General features: G+C 35.4%; 1 protein-coding gene and 4 non-coding genes across 7 annotated transcripts in view; 2 read left to right on the top strand and 3 right to left on the bottom strand.

Moving 5' to 3' along the window:
• Positions 1 to 27,853, bottom strand: part of spz3 (Spaetzle domain-containing protein 3) — a 121,056-nt gene that overhangs the window by 46,358 nt on the left and 46,845 nt on the right. For all 3 annotated transcript variants that reach the window (XM_073971333.1, XM_073971335.1, XM_073971334.1), the window contains one exon: positions 16,185 to 16,318. In XM_073971333.1, coding sequence (XP_073827434.1) covers positions 16,185 to 16,318 — 134 coding nt within the window. The remainder of the gene's footprint in view (positions 1 to 16,184; positions 16,319 to 27,853) is intronic.
• On the top strand, positions 2,391 to 2,461 carry TRNAG-GCC (transfer RNA glycine (anticodon GCC)). Its single transcript has one exon. It is a non-coding gene; the product is annotated as a tRNA-Gly (tRNA).
• On the bottom strand, positions 3,245 to 3,315 carry TRNAG-GCC (transfer RNA glycine (anticodon GCC)). Its single transcript has one exon. It is a non-coding gene; the product is annotated as a tRNA-Gly (tRNA).
• Positions 11,200 to 11,270, top strand: TRNAG-GCC (transfer RNA glycine (anticodon GCC)). The gene has a single exon. It is a non-coding gene; the product is annotated as a tRNA-Gly (tRNA).
• TRNAK-UUU (transfer RNA lysine (anticodon UUU)) lies at positions 11,441 to 11,513 on the bottom strand. Its single transcript has one exon. It is a non-coding gene; the product is annotated as a tRNA-Lys (tRNA).

The following is a 27,853-nucleotide window of genomic DNA, read 5'->3' as shown; positions in this document are numbered from 1 at the left end:
AGGGTATAAAAAGCTAGCTTTATGTGGGCTTTAAATCGATTACAGTCCCTACGGAGACACCACAGTGAATATTTTATCAACCACCAAACTTTTTTGATTTACTCACATGTTTTTAGTACTATTTAGTTTTCTATCTGCTCTTGTGGAGTTGAGTACTTTTCGCTTATAGTTTTGTTCGCACTCACAAATGTAAACAAAACGAAACTAAACAGCGAAATCCGCGTGTTCGCCTGCGATTAATGATCTTCCAGATGAATCGCGAGTTATTCTTACGCGATAGAAAATGTTTGCAGGGATCCTACATAACTGTGATAGACATGGCACGTATCCCTGCAAACATTTTCTATAGCCTAAGAATAATTCGCGATTCTCCTGGGCGATTAATTTGTCGCAGGCGATATCTCCTAAAAATCTTCCGCATATCACCAACCTAAAGTAAGTGTTTATGGAATGCGAATCCCGACCAAGATTCGCTAACGAATCATTTGGAATATCTTAAGAAGAAGAAAATATAAAGAACAAATTAAAGAAAAACTTTTTTAATTCTTCTTTGTTTTTTGTTTCTTTCATTTGTTGTCTTTCATTTTTATACTTTTCGTGTTCTTTTCTGATTTGTTATAATTTTTAATTATTCCTTATGTTGTAGTGGTTTATACTGGCTCTCGGGCACTTTCTTAATTTTACTTGGCAAAACCCAGACATGTGTTGTGTTTGTCAATACTCATAATATGTATTATCCCTCATAATATTATTATTCCGAAATTGGAAAAAATTGTCGTCTTACCTAGTTTTTGACCTAGTTTTCTTGGATTACTTTATTTCAGTATGTTTAGAAATTAACAATCGGTGCCGACAAAAATTGGGGTTTGGCCAGGAAAATGGTTGTCTGAACCATTGTGTATCGTATGAACAACGCATAGTAAAACGCATCGAGTTACAGCGATTGTTTTAGCTTGGCTATGCAGTGATCAAAATCCAAATATGGAAAATAAAATCATCAAACAGAGAGTAGTGGAAATCTATTCTTAATTCGACTTATTGAATAAAATAAATAATAAGTTTGACATTTCCTTTTTTATATAGCCCACAACTAACCAAAAAACACTTCAAATAATCCATTTGAAGTTGTAAAGCAAAAAATTATATCCGATCTTAAAGTGTCATTTCATTATTGTTTTCTTTTTTGTTGCCTTGTGTAATCGAAAACCGATAATTAAAATTCCAGCAATGTATTGAATAAATCACGTGCCATTAGATGAGATATCTGTACGGTTATTTTTTATTATTACGGAGTTTCAAAACAAAAAAAACATTTAATAGACATTGTCGACAGTAGTGACTACCCCCGGTATTCTTGATATCAAACGGACGTTGGCGACAAGCGGTTCTTATAGAATATTTATGAATGAATGAATAATAATGATGAAATATTTTAGATGGTGTTTTTTTCTCCCTCTTTATAAATTTTAATTCATTCATAATTATTACTTTATGATTGATATGCAGGCACTTGTAATATGAACTGGGTGTCGTCTATTCGTACGACTCGACTCATGACTTACTGACTGACTAACACTGACTGAGATTGTGTGACTGGCTGGTTTGGATTTCAAGACCTTCCTTTGGGCTACGAAGAAAATCAAAACTAATTGTTTTGGTGGATGTGTGTGAAAGAGGAGATGACGGTTGAGCAGAAAAAAAGCTGCTACTGCAAACTTGTGGCTGGCGGGTTTTCGGTTCGTCGTGGGGTTTACTAACTAGACAACTTATCGTTTAGCTTTGCAGTTGTCTATACCAAACCCGTTCGTGGGTATTGATTTGGTTACGAAGTTTTTCGGCAAATCACACACACGCGACCCGAACGCAAAGTAAGAGAGCAAATGTTTTGATTTTTTTACTTCAGTCTTGTACTGAATTTCATGCAAGCAGGTTGATGCCGCTTTATTTGTTTATTTTTGGGTACACAGAAAAGATTTTGCAGTTGTACAGCAAATATGTGGAGGGAAGAATTTGAAAATGATTTTTTGTTTTGTATTAATATTTTTAATGACGCAGAATGCCTCGTCTGCAATGCAACAATAAAAAATGTATACAAAGCGAACGCGCCAACAATATATTTTTCATTTCACACTCAATATGAAAATCATCAACCTGTTCTGTCAGTGTAATTTTACCCACACATAAAAAATTTAAGCGCTCGCTCTTCTTGGTCGGCTATGGTCTATACTCGTAATGAAGAAAATCATGAGGGGAGGCAAAGATGAGCTACTATTATTGATCAGCTGCTGCATGAAGAAGATGCTAAACGGGTTTAAGCTGCTTGCGGTTTTAGTTTAAATTCAATGAACTTTGTTAAATAAATTGATTGCTGTTTGAAGAGTTTTCATCAAGCATCGGTGGTTCAGTGGTAGAATGCTCGCCTGCCACGCGGGCGGCCCGGGTTCGATTCCCGGCCGATGCAATTTATCTTTTTTTAGGTCATGTCACTATGGAAATGATTATTTTTCAATATTATGGGTCATTATTAAAGTCCATATTTTAAGTAATGTATGGAATATTAAAGATAAAAAAATAAATAAATACCAAACATAAACCTAATTTTAGGTACATGTCCCCGTTTTGCTTAAATTTATACGTATGTATATAAGGTGTCCCCAAAAAAGCAATTTTTCATTCATTGATACCTAGTTACGGCCTAAAAACGAATCTTACGAAAATTTCTGAAAATCGGCGCTGGTTTTAATTTATAAAATAAATAATTTATAAAAATAGACTTCTGCGAATTTTTAGTGTAAAAAAAGTTCCAAAAATTTGTTAAATTTGAATTTGAGATACAGCATTTCTTTTTCCTTCTTCCATTTGAAAATTTCCAAATCTTTAAGATGTACCTATTTTTGTTATCATTCACATCATATTGGTCCATGGTTGGTTTAGAGCGGGTTAAGATCACTAAAGTCAATCATAAATTGTCACACCTCATATATGAAGATAATAAAAATGAATTGTTTCGAACACTTTTTGGCAAATAAATCAACAACAAATGTTTTTTATGCAAATCGAACAAAAAATATGCGCAATAGACAGTCACCTGCTGACGACAAGAAAAAATGATTGGAAATTTTAATTTTAAGCACATTTCAAAACTGATGATATTTCTTTGAATAACAAACAATAAACAATTTTACGCACGAGCCAAACAATAAAAAAATAGCTATGCAAATTAAATTTAATAAAAAATTCAATTTGCATCGGCCGGGAATCGAACCCGGGCCGCCCGCGTGGCAGGCGAGCATTCTACCACTGAACCACCGATGCTTATACAAAATCGATCATGGGTTTTCCAACTCAATTTCCTTTCTTTTTTATATTTTTTCCAACATTAGATTTTCCACTTCATGGGTTCATTCAAAGATAAGGAAAATCCCCAAATGCCTTCCAAAAGGTCTTTACATTTATCGCCACATAACGCACACAACATGTTTTGGTGGTGAGTTATTTTTAGCTAATCATAGGCAACTGACAAACCATTCGATGGCAATGATCTTTTGCCTGCTCCATGCTGCCATGCCACATGAACTCTTCACTCTTCACATTATGTGTTGCCGCTGAACTTTGTATTTCATTTTCGTTGATATTTGAAAAAAGGCAACGATGATTGGTCGCAGCACAAAATCACTCATTTGTCATTTTGATTCTCCATCAAAATCCATTGTCATTTCATCTTTACGTTCCTCCTTGTGCGACATTTAGTTGTAGGCTTTTAACCTCGATTTTAACGATGTCGATGATGGTGGTGGTGATCATCATCATTGTTGTCATCATCGCTGCCAATTGCCAACATTGCAAAGTGCCTTAAAGGTCTTTAGAAAGGCTTGAAAGGCAGGCAGACAGGCACCCCACATAACATATTTTAAACAAATTGCTCATTGGCTTGTGAACAACAAAAGGCAATTTGTTTAAACTAATTAAGATTTGTGACTCGTTTCAAATTGCTGCACAAGAGAATTGTAGTTTAATAAACAACAACAATGAAACAAGTGAAGGGATTTACGAAAAACGAAGTTATTATTTTGTTTTTGTGGTAAGGAATTTATGTTTGACTGCGTTCACATTTATTTTCAAGAATGTCATTTTCAATATTTTATCAGAAACTATTGGGGTTGGTGAAGATTGGCAGGAATCGTTCCAACTCTTATTCTACGGTGAGTTAGTTTTTCTTTGTACTTCTCTGGTGGCCCATACAGAACATTTGTCATACAATAAGCCACACTATGAAGAGATTCTCAACTCAGACATAACAGGTCTAAGGTCCGGATGAGAAAGCACTGCTATGAAAAAACGAAAAAAAGGAAGAAAGAAACATACCCCCAGAACATTGACTACAGCCGCAAACATTTTATGTATGATGTACTTCTCACATTAGTCCGCCAATAGCAATACCTATGAGAGGCGTATTGTATTATATGTGCCATGAGACTAGATGAGAATTTGTCTTTGGATTTCTAGTTCGTCGGAGGATGAATGATATTGTCTCTAGATCATTTATGGCCAGGAGAGAAAAAACTACATTAAACCCTATGGCCATTAGGGCCCAATTTTCGTTTGATGTTTTCTTTCGTACTTTAGTACGTTCGCCCGCTACGATTGAATTCATGGAGCCAGTTTTTCACAGTGCTATAGGATGGAGCTTCATCGCTATATAGCCATTTTAATTTCCTCGATCCACTATTACAAACATGTTCAAAAGTAAATTCCATCTTTTTTGCAGATTGATTTTTCAAGTCAATATAAACAACGCAACACTTGGTCGGTCTTACTTCAAACTGTACTCTCTATACTTTTTCTGTTGAATTTCGCAATGATAATGATAGGCACAGACACAAAAATGCGTAATTTTCAACAGCTTTGTTATACCCTCAGCATTTATGCTAACGAGGGTATATACACACGGTGCCCCTTAACTAATTTTAAATGGAAGGTGCTTACACCTGGGAAGTTTTTGCAGATTCTGAAACTACAATGCTCATAGATGAAAAATATCAAGAAACAAAAAAATCGCCGGAGGGATTTTCAAATAAATCGCGGTTTAAATTCACATTTTTAGGGATTCTTTAGGTTTTCACGATTTTGCTTGGAGACAGCGAGTCCTATGTAAATAGGCCTAAAGAAAATGTTGTAGCTGTGAAAATTCTCCACAAGACTGACCTTTACGATACTATCGTAGGTTGCACCGTTTTATCGTTGTAGAAGTTTAAATTGAGACAATGCACTGACTGTATCGCCTCCTTATAAAACAATGTCATTACTGCAATTTCCCAAATAAAACTTTTATATCTTGAAAATGGTACAACCTAGGAAAAAAATAAATCATCCAGTGTTGTAGAGAATTTTCACAGCTTCAACATTTTCTTTAGTCCCATTTTGATATGACTTGCGGTTTCCAAGCAAAATCTCTTGAAGACTTAAGATAAAAACCTAAAAATTTGAACTGAACTTCTATATCTCAAAAATGGTAAAACCTACGAAAAAATCTAAAGGTCAGTCTTGTAGAGAATTTTCACATCTACAACATTTTCTTTAGACTCATTTCGATACGACTTGCGGTTTCCAAGAAAAATCGTGAAAACCTAAAAAAACCCTAAAATTGTGAATTTTGATCGCGATTTATTTAAAAATCCCTCCGGCAATTTTTTCTGTTTTCTTTATTTTTCTTATCTATGAACATTGCTGTTTCAGAATCCACGAAATCTTCCCATGTGTAAGCGGTTTTCATCAAAAGTTAGTTAAGGCGCACTGAGCATGATATTGTTTTATAAGGAGGCGATACTGTCAGTGCATTGTCTCAATTTGAACTTCTATATCTCAAAAACGGTAAAACCTACGAAAATATCATACAGGGCAATCTTGTGGCGAATTTTCACAGCTACAACATTTTCATCAGGCCCATTTACATAGGACTCGCGGTTTCCAAGCAAAATCGTAAAAACCTTAAGAACCCCTAAAAATGTGAATTTCTCATCTATGAGCATTGTAGTTTCGGAATCTGTAAAAACTTCCCAGGTGTAAGCACCTTCCATTTAAATTTGGTTAAGGCACACCGTGTACACTTTTATACGGGCAAAATGTGCCTCATCGAAATAATGGTTTTAGACCCCAAGTATGTTTGGACGAAATGTGTCTCAGACAATTTGTAGTTGATTTAGCCATGTCCGTCCGTCTGGCTGGCTGGCTGGAGCGCACGATAACTCTCGAACGGATCAACCAATTCGGTCCAAAATTTGGCTTTAGTAATATATTGTCCAAACTTAGTTTAAGTTCGAAGATGGGTTATATCGGTCCACTCCTTCCGGTACCTCCCCCACAAAAGTTCGAAAATGTTCGGAAAATTTGTGCGCACGATAACTCTTGAAGGGAGTAACCGATTTGGCGCACACTTTGTACATCGTGAAAGTTCTACCAGACTTAGATGAAGTTTAAATATGGACTCAATCGGTCCACTCCTTCGGGTACCTCCCCCACAAAAGTTCGAAAATGTTCGGAAATTTGTGCGTACGATAACTCTTGAAGGGAGTAACCGATTTAGTCCATACTTTGCACATTATGAAATTTCTACCAGACTTAGGTGAGGTTCCAATATGGACTCAATCGGTAAACTCCTTCGAGTACCTCCCACACAAAATTTCGGAAAAGTTCAGTTTAGGACCTGCTCTCGAATCGCCTTGGTTTTTGTTGTAACATATTATATTCACTGTCCCCTATACGATGGTACAGGTTTTCTCAGGGGCAAGTCCATACTTCCTGAGAAAATAGCCTGAAAGGTGAAAAAGCCCCTATGACACCGTGTGTAGTGGTTGGAGCGTCCAAAATTTGGCCTTCGTAATATTTTGTCTAAACATAGTTTAAGTTCGGAGATAAACCATGTCGGTCCACTCCTTCAGGTACCTCCCTCACAAAAATTCAAAAATCATCGGAAACAAGTAAAAAAGTATCAGTCGGCTTTGCCGACAGAGATATACCCTCAGCCTGTGCAAATTAAAACACTTTTTTGTCACAAAAAACTTATGTATTTAGGGGGTTTTAAAATTTTGGTCGTATGAACCTACAAAATGTTGATTAGGATTAAAGTTCAAAATCCCATCAAGAGTTATCGTGCGCACAATTTTTCCGAATATTTTTGAACTTTTGTGGTGTAGGTAACTGAAGGAGTGGAAATTAAGGTAAGTTTGAAAACAATATTACGAAGGCCAAATTTTGGACGTAATCGGCATTTCCGTTCGAGAATTATCTTGCGCTTCCACCCATAAACATGGTGTCATAGGGTTTGTTTTTCAACTTTCAGGCTATTTTTTCAGGAAGTATGGACTTGCCCCTGAGGAAACCTGTACCTTCGTATAGGGGACAGTGAATACAATATGTTAAAACAAAAACCAAGGCGATTCGAGAGCAGGTCCTAAACTGAACTTTTCCGAAATTTTGTGTGGGAGCTACTCGAAGGAGTTTACCGATTGAGTCCATATTGGAATCTCACCTAAGTCTGGTAGAAATTTCATAATGTGCAAAGTATGGACTAAATCGGTTACTCCCTTCAAGAGTTATCGTATGCACAAATTTTCCGAACATTTTCGAACTTTTGTGGGGGAGGTACCCGAAGGAGTGGACCGATATAATCCATCTATGAACTTGAACTAAGTTTGCACAAAATATTACGAAAGCCAAATTTTGGACCGAATCGGCAGATCCGTTCGAGAGTTATCTTGCGCTCCAACCACTACACACCGTGTCATAGGGTTTTTTTGTAATTTTCAGGCTATTTTCTCAGGAAGTATGGACTTGCCCCTAATGAAACTTACAGCGTCGTATAGAGGACAGCGAATACAACTTGAGTAAACAATAATCAAAGCGATTCGAGACCAGGTCCTAAACTGAACTTTTCCGAAATTTTGTGTAGGAGGTACCCGAAGGAGTGGACCGATTGAGTCCATATTGGAACCTCATCTAAGTTTGGTAGAAATTACACGATGTGCAAAGTATGGACCAAATCGGTTATTCCCTACAAGAGTTATGGTGCGCACAAGTTTTGCGACAATTTTTGAACATTTGTGGGGGAGGTACCTGAAGGAGTGGACCTATATGGCCCATCTTCGAACTTAAATCGAATCTGGACAAAATATTTCGATACCCAAAATTTGAACCGAATCGATTGATCCGTTCGAGAGTTATCGTGCGCACCAGCCTGCCAGACAGACAGACAGACGGACGGACATTGCAAGATCTACTCAAAATTGTCTGAAACGGATATCGTACAAACATACTTGGGGTCTAAAACCATTATTTCGATGAGGCACATTTTTGGTCGTACCAAAGTGTAAATACCCTCTTTAGCCTAAAAGCTGAGGGTATAAAAATATGCACGCGATAACTCTTGAAGGGAGTGACTGAGTGACCATATATAGATCAGTTTCGAATATGGATTATATTTGTGCACTACCTCCCACACACAATTTCGGATAAGTTAACTTTAAGACCTGCTCTCGAATCACTTTGATTTTTGTTGAAGCGATTTGCATTCGCTACCTTCATTACGACGGTAAAAGTTTTTTCAGGAGCAGGTCCATATTTCTTGGGAAAACATCCCGAAAGGTGTCAAAAGCCCATATGTGGCTCTCGAACTGTTCTACCGATTTGGTGCAAAATTGGGTCTTCGTCATATTATATCCAAACTTAGTTTCATGGGGCAATACCGGTCCCCAACTTCCGGTACTTCTCCCCAATATTTAAAAAAATGTCATTAAAATGTTAGGACGATATCACTTGAATGATGCAACCAATTTGGTCCAAACTTTGGATCTCCTAATATTTTGTCAAAATTTAGTTTAACTTCAAAAATGGCGTATATCGGTCCTCCCTAAGGTTACCTCCCCCAGAAAACTTCAACATTTGTCTTAATTCCTAATCCACATTTTTGTCGACAAGTTCAAATGTTGAAAAAGGGCCACAAAATTCTGAAGAGACGCTAAATACATTCTATCTGTCCGTAGATGAAAGTTTCAATTCACATTGGCTGAGGGTATACCTCTGTCGGCAAAGCCGACTGACACTTTTTTACTTGTTTAAATATAATTTTATTGTAATTTGTAATTATAAGAAATTTGTCAATAAATAAATAAGCTTTTGGTTCATTATCTTAGGAAAATCGGTACAAATATTTCAACTTTTATATTCTTGGAGATACTGGAATAGATGCATTTATTTCAATACGGGGTTTTTGGAGTTTTCAAACCGATTTCTACTAGGGTACAAATTTGAAAACAATTCGCGAACGTCCCTTTAAATGCATTTCAGCGAAATATGTATGTTGGTCTTTGCCAGAAGCAATTGACCGATAGAAGAAACAATAGGCTGTATATAGATCGGCCATCGGTTACTCCAATAAAGAGTTGTCATGTCAGTCCTACGGAAGAATATTGTAAATTTGGCTTAAAGGGACTTGGTCCCAACATGTGTGGAGTCTGAATGCACTATTTCGACGAGTCGAATTTTTGAGGCGATTAAATTGCAAATACCATCTTTATCCATTCAATTCGGCTCGAGTTTGAAAATTATTTCTAAGAAAGTACCCAGCAATCTTATCACCCGCATAACTAGATTGAACTAAATAGGGTAAACAATCAAATTATTTCCAAAACATGTCATTAACCTTAGCCACTTGCGGTTGAAGGACACTTAGACAAATGAAATATTATTTCATAAAGTTACACGGTGGTAATACAACGTCTGCAGGCAATCAGTGTGATGACAATATACTGCGTAGACTCATAAACAAAAATTTGACATTCAAGTAATTTATTTAATTGTTGTTATTTTTTTCTTTGAGCTAATTTTGCTTACTTTTTTATTTTCCACATTCGATACGATTTTTTTGCTAATAAAAAACAAATCACGTTACTGAATTGGTATTTGTTTTCAATAAAAAATTCACACGCACTTATCGCTCATTCGCATCTGCGCAAAAGTGTTTGCGGCGGCATCAGGTTTCGCAACCTGTTTGCAAAAAAACGACCACAAAAAATGCCGGCTGGCTGCCTGACTTTTCATGTGTGTTAGACGACGCCGAAGAAGAAGAAGATCAGTCAGTACTGCTAAGAATACATTGGACTTATTACTTTTTGTTGTTTTTGCGGGTTTGATTTTGAATTTGTATTTGATTTGAATCAAAAGTTAAATTTATTGATCATTTTGAATTTTCGATCATGTTTCTCAGTTGTTGTATTTTTTGTTGTTTATGGTCAAACTGATTGGCTGGCTGGCTTGCTCGCTGGCTGGCTGGGTTGGCAAATGTTACGTTTGCGGAAATAATTTGACTAATTTGTTGTTGTTATTTTTCATTACTTTTTAAAACATGTGAAGGTCACACAATTTTCGCTTGATTTAGAGTCGTAAAAAGCCCATAAAATGAACGAAGAGAACGGGACATATTTGCAAACATTGTAGTGAACTAACTAATGGTGGAGTATTCAGATACCATACCGCATCACGACTCCGTGACATAACATAGACACAAAATACCATCCGAAATAAAATAATCAAGAGCAATTAATTTGTAAACTTTTGATTAACTTGTAATAGGCCAAATGTTTGTGTTTGATTATATATTTTAAATAAATTTGAGAATTTAGTTGGAATTCCTGATCAAACTTAGAAATTGCCAGAAAAGCTCAATGAGATTTTTATATGTACATTCGGTCTTATGTGTATGGGTTTTATATATAATTTTTCACGATCAAAAATGTAGCTCTTCGCATTGGTACCATTATTTTAAGATCAAATCCGAACTTATATGTCTGTTGACACGGTAACTCTCAAAGGAAATAACCGACTTTTAGATTAAGTTCGAAAATTTACTATATACAAAAATTCAAAAATGTAGGAATAAATGCAAATTTCAAAATAGTTTTAAATGTTTACCACATACCACATGTAGTCTTTGTGGTCCTGAATGATATAATTTTTCCGTTGGCAAGTCCATGTGTTCTGCGATAATGGCCTTCCGGTCGTGAACATCCGATTTAGCTGAAATTTTGGAAATCGTAATATTTCTTCCAACCTTTGATCAAGTTCTAAGATGGAATATATCGGACAACTCCATAGATATCTGCCCACAAAAGTTCAAAATTTTCGCTTATGTGCAGCTTTTTATAAGCATCGGTGGTTCAGTGGTAGAATGCTCGCCTGCCACGCGGGCGGCCCGGGTTCGATTCCCGGCCGATGCAATCGTCTTTTTAAACCAAGAAGAAAAAAATTAGATTCAAGATCTCTACCAAGTGAGGTTATTTATTGTAAGGGAAATTTTTATTTTAAAGAGAAATTTGAACAATATTATTTTTCTGAAGAGCACTATAAATAAACCTTTCCCTTACAGCAACAGAAATTAAAAAGATACCGCCCGAGCAGGGACTTGAACCCTGGACCCTTGGATTAAAAGTCCAATGCTCTACCGACTGAGCTACCCGGGCTAACAAAATAATAAGATTAGATTCCGGACAGTTACTGTCAAAAGCTGATTAAAATTATTTTTAAAACAGATCAATTCAAAGTTTTAAAAAAATTGTCTACAAATTAAACCCAGTCAATAAGTGAAAACATTGGGTCTCAATAATGTCAGGCGGTACCATTAGGACAGACATGAATAAACGTTTGTAAATTAATAACCAAAACATCGTTTGTTCTATTTAAATATTGAAAAAAAAAACACTTTCCAACCCTTTTTAAAGTCTTATAACTTTCACGAAAAGCCACATCAACTATAATGAAAAGGTGCCATTAATCAAAGAAATCGATGAGCACATTCGGTTTTCATTTCAAACTAGCAGACCCGGGTCCACGTTGCTGTCCCGTCGTTTTTCTCTTTCTCTAACGGACTTTTTCGAAATATTCCGCTCTATGTTGCTGTTTTGGATTGATAATCGTCCCATGCAAATTCCAAGAAATTTTATTAAAATCAGTTCATTAGTTTTCGAGATATAACATATGTAAAAAGTGGCCGTGGTCGGGACTTTGGGCCCTAACTAAGAGCATTTGATCGGGGGCAAAACCTTTGTTGCCTTGCAAATTAAATTGCACGCCGATGCATTCATAAGTTTAGCAAATGTAGCGATTTTAATACGATAGGTCCCTTTGAAATTCATCAACAAATACTTACTTACTTAGCTGGCCCATTACAGAACGTTTGTTCGATTTTAATACGATAGGTGCCTTCGAAGTTCATCAACAAATACTTACTTACTTAGCTGGCCCATTACAGAACGTTTGTCCTATAGGCCGAACTAAGAAGAGATCTACATTCCTCTCTATTTGTTGCTTCGCACTCTGGAATACCGTGCCTTTTCATCTCATCATCCACTTGTTTTCGCCATATATTCCTTGGCCTGCCAATTCTGCGTGCACCGCCAAGCGGTCCGTATTTATACGCCTTTTTAGCGGGTTCATCATCGCCCATTCTTATGATATGGCCTAGCCAACGCAATTGCTGCATCTCGATACGTTTAACTATATTGATGTCGTTGTATAGCAGATACATGCCACGTCGATATTCACCGTCAACGCAGATTGGTCCGTAGATCTTTCGAAGAATATTTCTCTCAAACACACCAAGCACTGCCATGTCTGCTTGCGCAAGTACACAGGCTTCGGAGCCATACATCAGCACGGGTAGTATCAGTGTTTTGTAGAGCGTTATTTTTGTTTGACGAGATGTGGCTTTGTTTTTAAACTGCTTACTTAAACCAAAGTAGCATCTGTTGGCCAATACAATTCTTATTTTTATTTCACAACTGATGTCGATTGTTGTGTTTACGGAGGTGCCGAGGTAGACGAAGTCTTTTACTACCTCAATATTATAGGAACCAACTTCCACAGTCGGTCCGAGCTCAATGGACGCATTGCGCGTCGACACCATCAACTTGGTCTTCTCACCGTTTACCGCCAGACAACTTTAGCAGATTCTCCTTCGACCTTTGTAAAGGTATCAGTTACTTCTTTTACTGATCGGCCCATGATGTCTATATCATCAGCATAAGCAAGTAACATGTGGCTATTGGTGAAGATTGTGCCACTTCTTTTGACGTTTGCCTCTCGTATGACCTTTTCTAGCAGGATGTTGAAGAGATCACACGAAAGGCTGTCTCCTTGTCTAAAACCTCTTTTGGCACCAAACTCTTCGGAGAGGTTCTTTCCTATTTTAACTGAGGACCTCGTGTCAGTTAAAGTCATTTACAAAGCCGGATGAGCCTTGCGGGGATACCAAATTCAGACATGGCTTGGAATATCTCTGAACGCAGCGGGCTGTCGAAGGCTGCTTTATAATCGGTGGTAGGTGTCGATCTGCGTCTCTTGGGTCTTCTCCAGGATTTGCCGCAGGGTAAATATCTGGTCAATGGTGGACTTGCCAGGTCTAAAGCCGCGTTGGTATGGTCCAATAATCTCGTTGACCATAGGCTTTAGTCGTTCGCACAATATCCCTGACACGATCTTGTAGGCAATAGGGAGTAGACTTATGCCCCTATAGTTAGAGCATACAGTCTTATCTCCCTTCTTGTGAACGGGGCACAGGATACTCAGGTTCCAATCGTCGGGGACTCGTTCTTCCTGCCAGATGGTGCTAACTAGCTGATGAATACACCTTATCAGCGTGTCGCCTCCGGTTTTGAACAGCTCGGCTGGTAACCCATCGGCCTTTGCTGCCTTATTATTCTTCAGCCGATTTATTGCTGTCCTTACCTCATATGGTGGAGGGTATAAAAACGAAAGCTTCTGGAGATGTTAAATATTATAGCTAAAAATTTCTTTAGTTCAGAGACTCATAATGAAGTTTGACTTGGAACATTTCTTCTTTTCACACAATCCCCAAAACTGAAAAATTTTAGGAGATTTTGACTCTGTATGGAATACATTTTAATTAAGAGCCTAAAAGTTTAACAAATAATTTCTACCTATAATATCTAATTTTGTAACTTCATTTTCTTAACAAAGTATATTACTCAGATATCTAGTTTGTTCTGGAACTTACAGTGAAAATTTGTGTAGAATATTTCTTCATTTAACACCTTTGGTCTAAAACCATATTTCATGTTACTTTCTTGCATCAACTCGAAAAAAGAACAAAACAAAATTATTCAAAGAGTATTTGGGTGTTTTTGTTTTTTTTGGCAAATTTGATGCATATATTTTCTTGATATATATTGTAAATACATATTTCATTTATTCGGCGACTTATATTGAAATTTAATTGAGAATATTTTTGTCTTTGACGTCTTCTATCTAGAGTGAAGTTTTGTGGGACAAAACTTAATAAACTTAGATAAAGTACAACATTAACCCAAAAATGTGATTTTATTTTTGGCAGATTCCTGGTTTTTAGGTACGATTTAGAGTTTTTGTGTATTCGGGGACTTATAGTAAAATTTTATGACAAATAATTTTGTAGAATATTTTGATCTGATACGATCACATTTTAAAGGAGTTTTCAAACGTTTTTGAAAAAAGGACCAAAAAGAACCGTTTAGTGACTCGCATGAGGGTTAATTTATTCATAAAAAGATAGCCCGCATTGTTGTCAGTAATATTGCCAGTAATCAGTAATTATACCTAAAATGCAAGAATTCCAAGGAATCTGATGTCGAATATTTCAAAACCTGTAAAAATGGGCGGAACTTGACAAGCCTATTTAGGTTACTTCCCGACATAAACTTTCAAAACGCCGATACAAGTGTCTTCTTTTTTCGGTCCTTTATTATTTTCGGTAGTTATTTTTTGTGTTGTATGTACAGTGTATTGAAAAAAATGGGCATGGACAAAAATTTTCAATAAGAAACAAATTTAAAAAAGGGGCGTGGTGTAGTATTTTATCGTTGTTTTAATATTTTATTAACCCCCCGTTTACACATGCAAGTGACAGTTCGAAAAATACCAATACACTCACACATATTCACTGCCACACCAACTAACAACCTCACTGCCGACAAAATTTCCTTGTCAGTAATCAATGTAAGTGCTTTGAAAGTAACTTCAAATTTTTTTCCGAACGTTTACACATGCAAGTGTCAGTTCGAAAAAATTTAAGTTTCGACTATAATATGTATACAGAACTGTCTGCAACTTACTTGCATGTGTAATCCTTGGGTAAACCAACTTTAATTTATGAGTGGGAAAAATTGTCAACAATTTGTCGACGGTGCCCGGTCTCACAATAAGGAGGGTTGGCGTTTTTTATTTGGGATGACGATTTCTATTTTGCTTTTCAAAATAGTCAGGCATAGGTATAAAAAGTTTCTTGTTAAAAAACAAGAAACAAGGGAACTGATGAAGATCTGTGGTGAGATATGAAACTATAGTCTTCCTTGCCTTATCCCTTGGTAAACATCGCCAATTTTTTCCACTAATAAATTAAAGCTCTTTTAATAATTTATTCAATCTTGTTTTGTTTCGACCTTTCTCAAATTTATTAAAATAATTAAGAGTTTTCTTGAGCTTGAGGCCAATAAATAATAAAATATTAAAACAACGACTATGGGATTAAGCCCGACTATTTTGAAAAGCAAAATAGAAGTTGTCATCCCAAATAAAAAACGCCAACCCTCCTATTACAATAATGACTTAATTTACGAATCTGTATTTATTACATGTTTTGACAAGCGAATCAAAACAAAACAACCTTGGCAATTTCTGCCTGAAAACGCTTAAATGCAAAATTATAAATCAAATCCAAGCAATTGTTTGCATAAAGGGCAATAAAAATTAAAATTTCTGTTATAAATGATAAATTGAAACGAATTTATATGCCTACAATTGCCTCGGCAGGACACAGATAATGTTTTAAATTGCAAAGTGCAATGTCGAGTGAGAAGCCATCATGATCGATGAATCACAACTGCAAAAATGAAGTTGTTCATTAGCTTATCTAGGTGGGCTTCTGAATCATAGCTGGCTACTACCGTCATGTAATGAGATTACCCGAAATAAATGAAGTCATACAGCAATATCTTCCATACAATGTCAGCGTGTGTATGAACTAAATTTGTAGATCATAATTAATCATTTATTGTTATGTTTGTAAAACAAAAGGTTAATAAAAGGCGGTTGAGTGGCTGTCATTTAGTTGCGTTTTGTTTTCATATCGAAATACTTACGGGTATCTGAACAAATGAACCATTATTGAATGTGGGATAATGGAATAGTGGTACAACGGGTACGGTACCATTTTTGAGGTAAATTGGTCCTTGAATTGGTGTAACGGTGGGCATTGGTGATTTGTGTGAACCATCTGAAAAGAGGAAGAGAAAAAAACAACAATTACAATATTATATTAAAATATTATACTAAAGCTACAAAGAGGAATAATAAAATAACTTTGTCAGGGTCTTCGTGTAAACAAGACATAGATGTCTTATCAACTTGGATGATTTCTTCACAACATTAACTAAGAGTGGATCAATTTCTGATCTTTCCTTATGTTGAAATATATATTTTAACACACTATTCAATATTGTTGTTTACAACCATATTCATTTCAACTTCATTACAAACCCCTACACAAAACATGTCAAATTGCAAAACCCCTTTTCACAATTGCTCATGAAATAAACCTTACAAAGAATGAAAATAGCATCAATCGCCACAACAACGCAGCATGACTTTGTATATCTTTTTGTGTATTCTGAATAAAAAGTGTGAAGACGTTGTTTTATTAAGCAATCTGGCAGCTTTTGTGACAGCTATCAGTCATCAACAACTGCAACAATTTAGCTTCCTCTCCGTAAACGCTACGCTAAGTTCGTTCGTACATATCCACCTTCTGGCTGGCGTATGAATTATGACAACATGTTCGACTACTGTTTGGTTATAAAGCATGTTGTATCTCTTAAATCTTGCTTGTATCAGAGGTAAGCATCCATCTCGTAATTTTTCGTTCCGACGTGTTGTTGTTTTTGTTGCATTTGAATTAATTTTGAAGGCGTTTAACTTGTTTATTTGCATGCTGCCGAAGTAAATATTGTTGACACCAAACGCCTGCTGCTGTTGTTGTTGTGGGTTTTCTGTTACTACCGGTCTGAGGAAGATCATCGTGGTGATGATAAATATGACGTTTTATATCCCACAAATAACTTGGAAGCTATAATTGACGAATTTAGGAAGATTTGCAAGAATATCTGTGACAAAGGCCATCTGAAAATAAAGGATCATCTAAGCCATAAGCTTGAATTTTTTAGAAACATTTTTCTACAGGACTATCTGAATCATAAGCAGGACTATCTGAGTCAGACCATCACGGTGCGCCTGAGAAAAACTTTAAATAGAAGGTGCTTACACCTGGGAAATTTTTGGGAATTCTGAAACTACAATGTTCATATATGAGAACAAAAAAAAAACAAACAAAAAATCGCCAGAGCGATTTTCAAATAATTCGCCATCAAAGTTCACATTTTAAGGTGCTCAGGATTTTACTTTACAGATACATTTTCTTGAGTCCTATTTCAATAGGACTTGCGGTTTTCAAGCAAAATCCTGAAGACCAAAAAAAACCTAAAATTTTGACCTGTAGTGGAATTCTGTAACTCGTTTTTCGAGTTACCGACAAATATCGGTAAAATTAAAATGCTCATAATTTGGATAATTAACGAGAAATTTCGGTATGTTAACAACGAAAACAAAGCTGTTGCTAAATCCTACCGATAGAAACAGTGCCGTCAACTTTTATTGATACTTTTCATTCATAATTTTGTGTTTTAGTTACCGACTTTTGTGGTAACTCAAAAATTGAAGTTGCAGAATTTCACTACTGCACTTCTATATTTAACAAGCTCATGCAAGTACGTTTGCAATAAGAAAATCCTAATAACACTACCAGTCCGGATGTTTTGATAAGAGAAAATATCTATCCCATCGATATAAATCACAGCCGTTCATCAATAAAAAAACGCAGTGAGTTTGTAGATTAATTGTATTTTTCACATTTCATAAAAATGCCATGCAAATTGATTGTGTTCAAAGGACTATAGTCGATTTGCATTACAACAATTAAAAAAGTGTCAGTCGGCTTTGCCGACAGATATATACCCTCAGCCAATGTAAAGTGAAACTTTCTCCTACGGACAGATCGAATGTATTTAAGGTCTCCTCTGAATTTTGTGGCCCTTTTTGGACATCTGAACTTGCCGACAAAAATGTGGATTAGGAATTAACTGCACTAAGACACAAATGTTGAACTCTTGTGGGGGAGGTACCCTTAGGGATGACCGATATGCGCCATTTTAAAAGTTAAACTACATTTTGACAAAATATTAGGAGGTCCAAAGTTTAGACCAAATTGGTTGCCCCATTCAAGTGATATCGTCCTAGCATTTTTTACACCTTTCGGGCTGTTTTACCGTCTAATGGAGGTAGCGAATGCAAATCGCTTCAACACAAATCAAAGTGATTCGAGAGCAGGTCTTAAAGTGAACTTATTCGAAATTTTGTGTGAGAGGTGCCAGAAGGAGGAGACAAATATAGTCCATATTCGAACCTGATCTATATCTGGTAGATATATTAGGATGTGCAAAGTATGGATTACATCGGTCACTCCCTTCAAAAGTTATCGTGCGCACAATTTTTCCGAACATTTTTCAACTTTTGTGGGGCAGGTACCTGAAGGAGTGGACCGATATGGCTTATCTTCGAATTTAAACTATATTTGGACATAATATTATGAAGGCCAAATTCCGTTCGAGAGTTATCTTGCTCCGTTCGAGAGTTATCTTGCTCTCCAACCACCACACTCGGTGTCATAGGGGATCTTTGCAACTTTTAGGCTATTTTCTCAGGAAGTATGGACTTGCCCCTGATGAAACTTGTACCGTCGTATGGGGGGGGGGGCAGTGAACAAACGTTGTTGCAATAAAAATCAAAGCGATTCGAGAGCAGGTCCTAAACTGAAGTTTTCCGAAATTTTGTGTGGGAGGTACCTGAAGGCGTGGACCGATTGGGTCCATATTAGAACCTCATCTAAGTTTGGTAGAAATATCACGATGTGCTAAGTATGGACCAAGTCGGTTATTCCCTTCAAGAGTTATGGCGCGCACAAATTTTCCAAACATTTTCGAACTTTTGTGGGGGAGGTACCGGATATAACCCGATATAACCCATCTTCGAACTTAAACTAAGTTTGGACAAAATATTGCGATAGCCAACTTTTGGACCAAATCGGTTCATCCGTTCGAGAGTTATCGTGCGCACCAGCCAGACAGACAGACAGACGGACGGACATTGCTAAATCGACTCCAAATTGTCTGAAACACATTTCGTCCAAACATACTTGTGGTCTAAAACCATTTTTTCGATGAGGCACATTTTGCCCGTATGAAAGTGTATATACCCTCGTTAGCATAAATGCTGAGAGTATACAAATCGGTAAAACCTACGAAAATATCACAAAGGTCAATCTTGTAGGGAATTTTCACTGCTACAATATTTTCTTTAGTCCCATTTCGATAGGACTTGCGGTTTCCGAGCAAAATCGCGAAAATCTGAAACACCCTAAAAATGTGAACTTTGATCGCGATTTATTTAAAAATCATTCCGGCGATTTTTTTTTTTTTTTTTTTTTTGATTTTTCTCGCTATGAATCCGCAAAAACTTCCCAGGTGAAAGCATTTAAAGATGGTTCAGGTGCACCGTGCCATCCGAGCCTTAAGCATTTGAACCTGAAAGACCATCTGAGGAATATTTTTAAGGACCATCTGAGTCATTAGATTGGATTTTTATGAACATTTTTTAAAGTACCATCTGCGCCATATGCGTAGATTTTTTATGAACATTGGCCATGGGACTTGCTTGGATTTTTTAAAGAATATTTTCCAAGGCACATGCTGGGATGTTTTAAGAATATTTTTCTAAAGGACCAGTTTGGAATGTTTATGAATATTTTTCCAAAGGACCAACGTGCATTTTTTAGAATATTTTTCTAAGGCATCGGCGTGGATTTTTTTAAGAATATTTTCCAAGGGACCTGCTTGGACTTTTAAGAATATTTTTTACGAGACTTGCGTAGATTTTTAGGAATATTTTTCAGAGGATCTGCGTAGATTTTAAAACACTTTTCCAAGGGACCTGCGTAGATTTTTTTAAGAATATTTTCCAAGGGATTTTTAAGAATATTTGCCAAGGGATCTGCGTGGATTTTCTATGTGTATATTTTTGTAGGAACCAGCATGAATTTTTTTGGAATATTTTCTAAGGGACCAGTAAGGATTTTTCAGAATATTTTCTAAGGGACCAGCTGAAATTTTTTAAAAATATTTTCCAGTCAGCGTAAATTTTTTAAAAATATTTTCCAGTCAGCGTGGATTTTTTAGTAATATTTTCCAGTCAGCGTAGATTTTTTAAAATTATTAATTTTTTTTAAAAAATATCTTCCAGTCAGCGTGGGTTTTTTAAAAATATTTTCCAGCCAGCGTGGGTTTTTTAAAAATATTTTCCAGCCAGCGTGGGTTTTTTAAAAATATTTTCCAGCCAGCGTGGATTTTTTAAAAATATTTTCCAGCCAGCGTGGATTTTTTAAAAATATTTTCCAGCCAGCGAGGATTTCTTAAAAATATTTTCCAGCCAGCGTGGATTTTTTAAAAATATTTTCCAGCCAGCTTGGATTTTTTAAAAATATTTTCCAGCCAGCGTGGATTTTTTAAAAATATTTTCCAGCCAGCGTGGATTTTTTAAAAATATTTTTCAGTCAGCGTGGATTTTTTAAAAATATTTTTCAGTCAGCGTGGATTTTTTAAAAATATTTTTCAGTCAGCGTGGATTTTTTAAAAATATTTTTCAGTCAGCGTGGATTTTTTAAAAATATTTTTCAGTCAGCGTGGATTTTTTAAAAATATTTTTCAGTCAGCGTGGATTTTTTAAAAATATTTTTCAGTCAGCGTGGATTTTTTAAAAATATTTTTCAGTCAGCGTGGATTTTTTAAAAATATATTTTTCAGTCAGCGTGGATTTTTTAAAAATATATTTTTCAGTCAGCGTGGATTTTTTAAAAATATTTTTCAGTCAGCGTGGATTTTTTAAAAATATTTTTCAGTCAGCGTGGATTTTTTAAAAATATTTTTCAGTCAGCGTGGATTTTTTAAAAATATATTTTTCAGTCAGCGTGGATTTTTTAAAAATATTTTTCAGTCAGCGTGGATTTTTTAAAAATATTTTTCAGTCAGCGTGGATTTTTTAAAAATATTTTTCAGTCAGCGTGGATTTTTTAAAAATATTTTTCAGTCAGCGTGGATTTTTTAAAAATATTTTTCAGTCAGCGTGGATTTTTTAAAAATATTTTTCAGTCAGCGTGGATTTTTTAAAAATATTTTTCAGTCAGCGTGGATTTTTTAAAAATATTTTTCAGTCAGCGTGGATTTTTTAAAAATATTTTTCAGTCAGCGTGGATTTTTTAAAAATATTTTTCAGTCAGCGTGGATTTTTTAAAAATATTTTTCAGTCAGCGTGGATTTTTTAAAAATATTTTTCAGTCAGCGTGGATTTTTTAAAAATATTTTTCAGTCAGCGTGGATTTTTTAAAAATATTTTTCAGTCAGCGTGGATTTTTTAAAAATATTTTTCAGTCAGCGTGGATTTTTTAAAAATATTTTTCAGTCAGCGTGGATTTTTTAAAAATATTTTTCAGTCAGCGTGGATTTTTTAAAAATATTTTTCAGTCAGCGTGGATTTTTTTAAAAATATTTTCCAGTCAGCGTGGATTTTTTAAAAATATTTTCCAGTCAGCGTGGATTTTTTAAAAATATTTTCCAGTCAGCGTGGATTTTTTTTAAAATATTTTCCAGCCAGCGTGGATTTTTTACAAATATTTTCCAGCCAGCGTGGATTTTTTAAAAATATTTTCCAGCCAGCGTGGATTTTTTTAAAAATATTTTCCAGCCAGCGTGGATTTTTTAAAAATATTTTCCAGCCAGCGTGGATTTTTTAAAAATATTTTCCAGCCAGCGTTGATTTTTTAAAAATATTTTCCAGCCAGCGTGGATTTTTTTAAAATATTTTCCAGCCAGCGTGGATTTTTTAAAAATATTTTCCAGTCAACATGGATTTTTTAAACATATTTTCCAGCCAGCGTGAATTCTTTTAAAAATATTTTCCAGCCAGCGTGGATTTTTTTAAAAATATTTTCCAGCCAGCGTGGATTTTTTTTAAATTTTTTTTGAAGCCAGCCTGGATTTTTTTAAAATATTTTGAAGCCAGCGTGAATTTTTTTAAAAATATTTTCCAGCCAGCGTGGATTTTTTTAAAAATATTTTCCAGCCAGCGTGGATTTTTTTAAAAATATTTTCCAGCCAGCGTGGATTTTCTTAAAAATATTTTCCAGCCAGCGTGGTTTTTTTTAGAAATATTTCCCAGCCAGCGTAGATTTTTTTAAAAATATTTTCCAGCCAGCGTGGATTTTTTTAAAAATATTTTCCAGCCAGCGTGGATTTTTTTAAAAATATTTTCCAGCCAGCGTTGATTTTTTAAAAATATTTTCCAGCCAGCGTGGATTTTTTAAAAATATTTTTCTAAGACAACGGCGTGGATTTTTTAAAAATATTTTTCTAAGACAACGGCGTGGATTTTTTAAAAATATTTTTCTAAGACAACGGCGTGGATTTTTTAAAAATATTTTTCTAAGACAACGGCGTGGATTTTTTAAAAATATTTTTCTAAGACAACGGCGTGGATTTTTTAAAAATATTTTTCTAAGACAACGGCGTGGATTTTTTAAAAATATTTTCCAGCCAACGTGGATTTTTTAAAAAAAATTTTCTAAGACAACGGCGTGGATTTTTTAAAAATATTTTTCTAAGACAACGGCGTGGATTTTTTTAAAAGTATTTTCCAACCCGCGTGATTTTTTTTAAAAATATTTTCCAGCCAGCGTGAATTTTTTTAAAAATATTTTCCAACAAGCGTGGATTTTTTTTAAAATATTTTACACTCAGCGTGGATTTTTTAAAAATATTTTCCAGCCAGCGTGGATTTTTTTAAAAATATTTTCCAGCCGCGTAGATTTTTTAAAAATATTTTTTTGTTAATATTTTCTAAGGGACAATCGTGGTTTTTTTAAGAATACTTTCAAAGGGACCAGCCTGGATATGTTAAGAATCTCTTCAAAGGGGCCAGCATGGATTTTTTTGCGAATATTTTCTAAGGCAGCAGCGTGGATTTTTTAAGAATAGTTTTTAAGGAACCTGCGTGGATTTTTAAGAATAGTTTTTAAGGAACCTGCGTGGATTTTTAAGAATAGTTTTTAAGGAACCTGCGTGGATTTTTAAGAATAGTTTTTAAGGAACCTGCGTGGATTTTTAAGAATAGTTTTTAAGGAACCTGCGTGGATTTTTAAGAATATTTTCGAAGTGATTTACGTGGGTTTTTTAAGAATATTTTCCAAGGGATTTACCTGGATTTTTTAAGTATATATTCCACGGGACCTGCGTGGATTTTTTAAGTATATATTCCACGGGAATTGCGTGGATTTTTAAGAATATTTTTTAAGACTTGGAAAAAGTTTTTAAGAATATTTTCCAAGGGACCTGCGTTGATTTTTTAGAATATTTTCCAAGGGACCTGCTTTGAAGTTTTTAAGAATATTTTCCAAGGGACCTAAGTAGATTTTTTAAGAATATTCTCAAGGGGACCTTCTTTGATTCTTTAAGAATATTTTCCAAGGGACCTGCGTGGATTTTTAAAGAATATAGATTTTGATGCAAAGTTAAGTACGAACATTAAATCAATAACTTTTGACGTTTTGAAGTCATTTTTGACAAAAAAATAAAATAAAATAAAATAAAAATTGCATTATTGCATGCCTAGTCTGATGTTAACTTTTTGAGATACCTCTTCTTATTTTTTACTATGTGTTTCTTTCTCGATTTTATGCAGTCTGCTTTTGCTGAGGCAAATGAAAACAACAAAAGCAACCCATTTATGGATTTCCCAAAAACCTTGGTAACAAAAAAAAAAAAAAAAAACAATTGCAATGTTTGGCAGTTTTATGAGCAAAAATTTGCATGCACTTAAAATCCTGCCTTACATTTTTATGGATCATTCGTAATCGAAGTGATATTCAATATCAATATATTATTATTGAGTAGTCGTGGAGTTAAACAAAACTACTTCGCAAAAATGAAACCAAATCCCTTTAGTTAACGTACTCGTACTACTCTGATGGACGACGACAAATTCATTATCGCTGGCAAAGGAATTTATTAAAAAAAAAAAAAAACAATGTTATTCTTGTCTCGTATCTGTGCAAAATGCAGTGCTGCATGATAATTAAATATTTTGCATGTCTGTTTGTATGTTGCGCATATGTACATAAGCTTTTAATTGAGATTGTAGGTTTTTGCACGATTTTGTGCTTGTTTTCGTTGTTTGAGTGCATCGCTGTCTTCTTCTTTTTTTCAGGTTTCATAAATGCACTTTTGTGGAGTTTGTTTTATTCCAAAAAACAGCAGTTCCAAAGAAATCTCCTTTTCAGGGTAAATTGCAAAATAAGCTAAGATACAAATATAATATTGCAGACTCTAATTTAAGTTTGTAAAATACGCACTAAACTTGCTCTTCACCTGGGGCAAATTTGTGCTCAAACCGTATTTAAATTTGTCCAATATTTTTAGATGTAAAAGTTAGCAGAGCTTCTAAAAGTGTTCCTATTTTTTTAATTTTTAAGAATAGGAATAATTCTTTTTATATACCATAAAATGTATAGATAATCTATTTTCCATATTATCTTAGTCTTGATGTATGAATATGTACGTATGTAATTTTTAAAACTGCATACAATTGCTCCAAATATTCCTTGGTTAACATTGATGTTACGTGTTTTGTTTTCTTTTCAGGTTTGCTACGGACGATAATATCACCACGCATAACAACATCGTCATCGGTACCGTAATCATGAATCAGTTGAACTATTTACAGCCAGACCCTTTTCATGCGTGCAGAAAATTCAAGTTCCAAATTTTGCAGGCAACTTTCTCTTTCATGTCTTGCATGTAAGTGATATGAATTTGACCCTTTTTTAAGACGAGACTGTATAAGAAAAATGAAAATAAAGGGCAATCACAAGTAATAGTTGTTTTTGTTGTTGGTCAAAGGATATCCCGCTGTTTTTACATGGTTGTAAACCAGTTCAGTTAAATGGTTTATTATTCAATAAAAGAGAGGAATTATGATTCGAAATAGACATTTTCAAGAATGCAGATACTTTATTTTTTAGTCAATGCAACTCCTCTTTATACGATAGATAGCAAAAAAGTCCTGATTTTCAAAGCAGCACTTTTTTCCAGACACTACTCCTATTATGTCACCTGGCGAGTACCTGGAGGTTAGCTAATATAGTCCGATAGCAGCGCGAAGTCAAAAGTTATATTTAACAAAGACTAGAAACCGGACGTCGAACAGTTAAAATATATAAAGTATAATCCTAATTCACTCAACTTACTCACTTGTCTCGATAATGTGGAAGGCCAATAGCAATGGATAAACCCCTCCCTTCAAACCGCCACAAAATCTATTTTTCTGTGCCAAAAACCACATCCACACACCACCACATGGTACGATTAGGAGTAGGAGGTACCCAAAGGAGTGGGCGATATACTCCATATTCGAAACTTATCTATGCCTGAAAGAAATATTACGATGTGCAATGTTTGAACTAAATCGTGTTTTCCTTTCGAGAGTTATCGTGAAAAATTTGAATTTTAGTGAGGTAGGTACCCGAAGAACTGACCCATCTTCGAACTTGATCTATGTTGGGACAAAATATTTATGACATTTAGCTAGACAGATGGACTCCAAATTGTCGGAAATGGATTTCGTCCGTCGTACTTGGGATCTAAAATCATTATTTCGAAGACGCACATTTTCATCGTATCAGTGCCTCTTCATTGGCAATGGAAAAGAGTATACAAATGTATGAGGAAAACAAGTGAGCCAAGACTATAGTCGGGTCGGGCCCGACTATGTGATACCCTACACCACTACCCCTGTTCATAAGGTTTTGACTGGTAAAATTCAAAAATTAAAATTGGGATAGCCTATCGCCTTTGCTCTAAATGTCTTCATTAACACAGGTCAATTTTTTTGAAACGCATTTAAGTGCATCGTCAGTACAACCGAAATAAAAAAATGGGAAAGTGGGATGTACGCCAACCACCAATAGGCTTCTTTCCCTGTTAGACCCCCATCAACCCCCAACATTTCGTGAGGATCCGATCAAAATTTCGTAGTGTGATTGCACAAAAAATGGAAAATGGGATGCATTACCGACTATTGCGATATCTCTGTTGTCCACCTATGACAACCTACTTCACATCGTTGTAAAGATTATATTTTCTACTTTCTTTGCCACGTTTTGCTTTCGATTTACCTCCTACAGAAGAGAGATATTAGCTTTGAAATAAAACGTTGGCTTTTTCTCCAAATAATTTTTTTCACATTCCGACCCCTGAATAATATCCGACCATTATCAAAAATCAAAAGGTTTTTTCCTCTGTGGGACCCCCATTAACACCCAACATTTCTTGACGATCCAATCAAAATTGCGACGTGTAGCGTGATTATAAAAAAATTAAAAAATGGGATGTATTAAAGACTATTGCGATACCTCCGTCATTTGGATACCTACGCCAACCTGATTTAAATCATTGTAAAGATGGGATTTTTTTACTTTCATTGTCAGACTTTGCTTTTGGAAGGTCCCGAACCAAAGTTGTGATATTCGTCATTATTATTAACATTGCAAAAAATGAAAAGTTGTGTTCTATTAGCGGCTATTACGATATCTTCGTTGTTTGACCACCTACGACACTCTACATCGTTGCAAAGGATAAGATCTTCTACTTTCATAGTCGGACTTTGTTTTTGGAAGATCCCCAACCGAAGCTGTGATATTCGTCATTATTATTAAAATCGCAAAAACGAAGAGTTGGGTTCTATTAGCGGCTATTGCGATATACGAGATCACCTACGAGAACCTACTTTGCATCATTAGAAAGGTGATATTTTCTACTTCCATGGCCATGTTTTGCTTTCGGTATATCTCATATAGAAGCTGAGATATTCGCTTTGGAAAAAAAACGTTGTCTTTTTATCCAAATAAGTTTTTTGCCCATTACGACCCCTAAATATTATCCGACCATCACCAAAATCAATAGGCTTTTTCATAGCTAATGTGAGACCCCCATTAACCCTCAAAATTTCGTGACGATGCGATCAAAATTGCGACCTGTAGCGTGATTTCCAAAAAAATGGAAAAATGGGATGTATTACCTACTATTGCGATATCTCCGTTATTTGGTCACCTACGCCGACCTAGTTTGCATCATTGTAAAGATGGGGTCTTCTACTTTCATAGTCAGCCTTGTTTTTGGAAAGTCCCCAACCAATGCTGTGATATTCGTCATTATGATTAAAATCGCAAAAATGTAAATTTGGGTTTTATTTGCGACTATTGTGATATCATCGTTGTTTGATCACATACGAGAACCTACTTTACATCATTAGAAAGGTGATATTTTCTACTTTCATTGTCAGGTTTTGCTTTTGGTATACCCCATATAGAAGCTGAGATATTCGCTTTGAAAAAAAAACGTTGTGTTTTTATCCACATAAGTTTTTTGCCCATTCCGACCCCTAAATATTATCCGACCATCATCAATAGGCCTCTTCTCCTCCGGGACCCTCATCAACATCCAAAATTTCGTGACGATCCGATCAAAATTGCGACCTGTAGCGTGATTACAAGGTTTAGATGGACCTACGGACGGACGGACGGACACACATAGCCAGA

The sequence above is a fragment of the Musca autumnalis genome, unplaced genomic scaffold, assembly GCF_047663935.1.
Source record: "Musca autumnalis isolate F117 unplaced genomic scaffold, ASM4766393v1 scaffold_2, whole genome shotgun sequence".
Taxonomy (NCBI): Eukaryota; Metazoa; Arthropoda; class Insecta; order Diptera; family Muscidae; genus Musca; species Musca autumnalis.
This window is presented reverse-complemented; position numbering and strand designations above follow the sequence as displayed.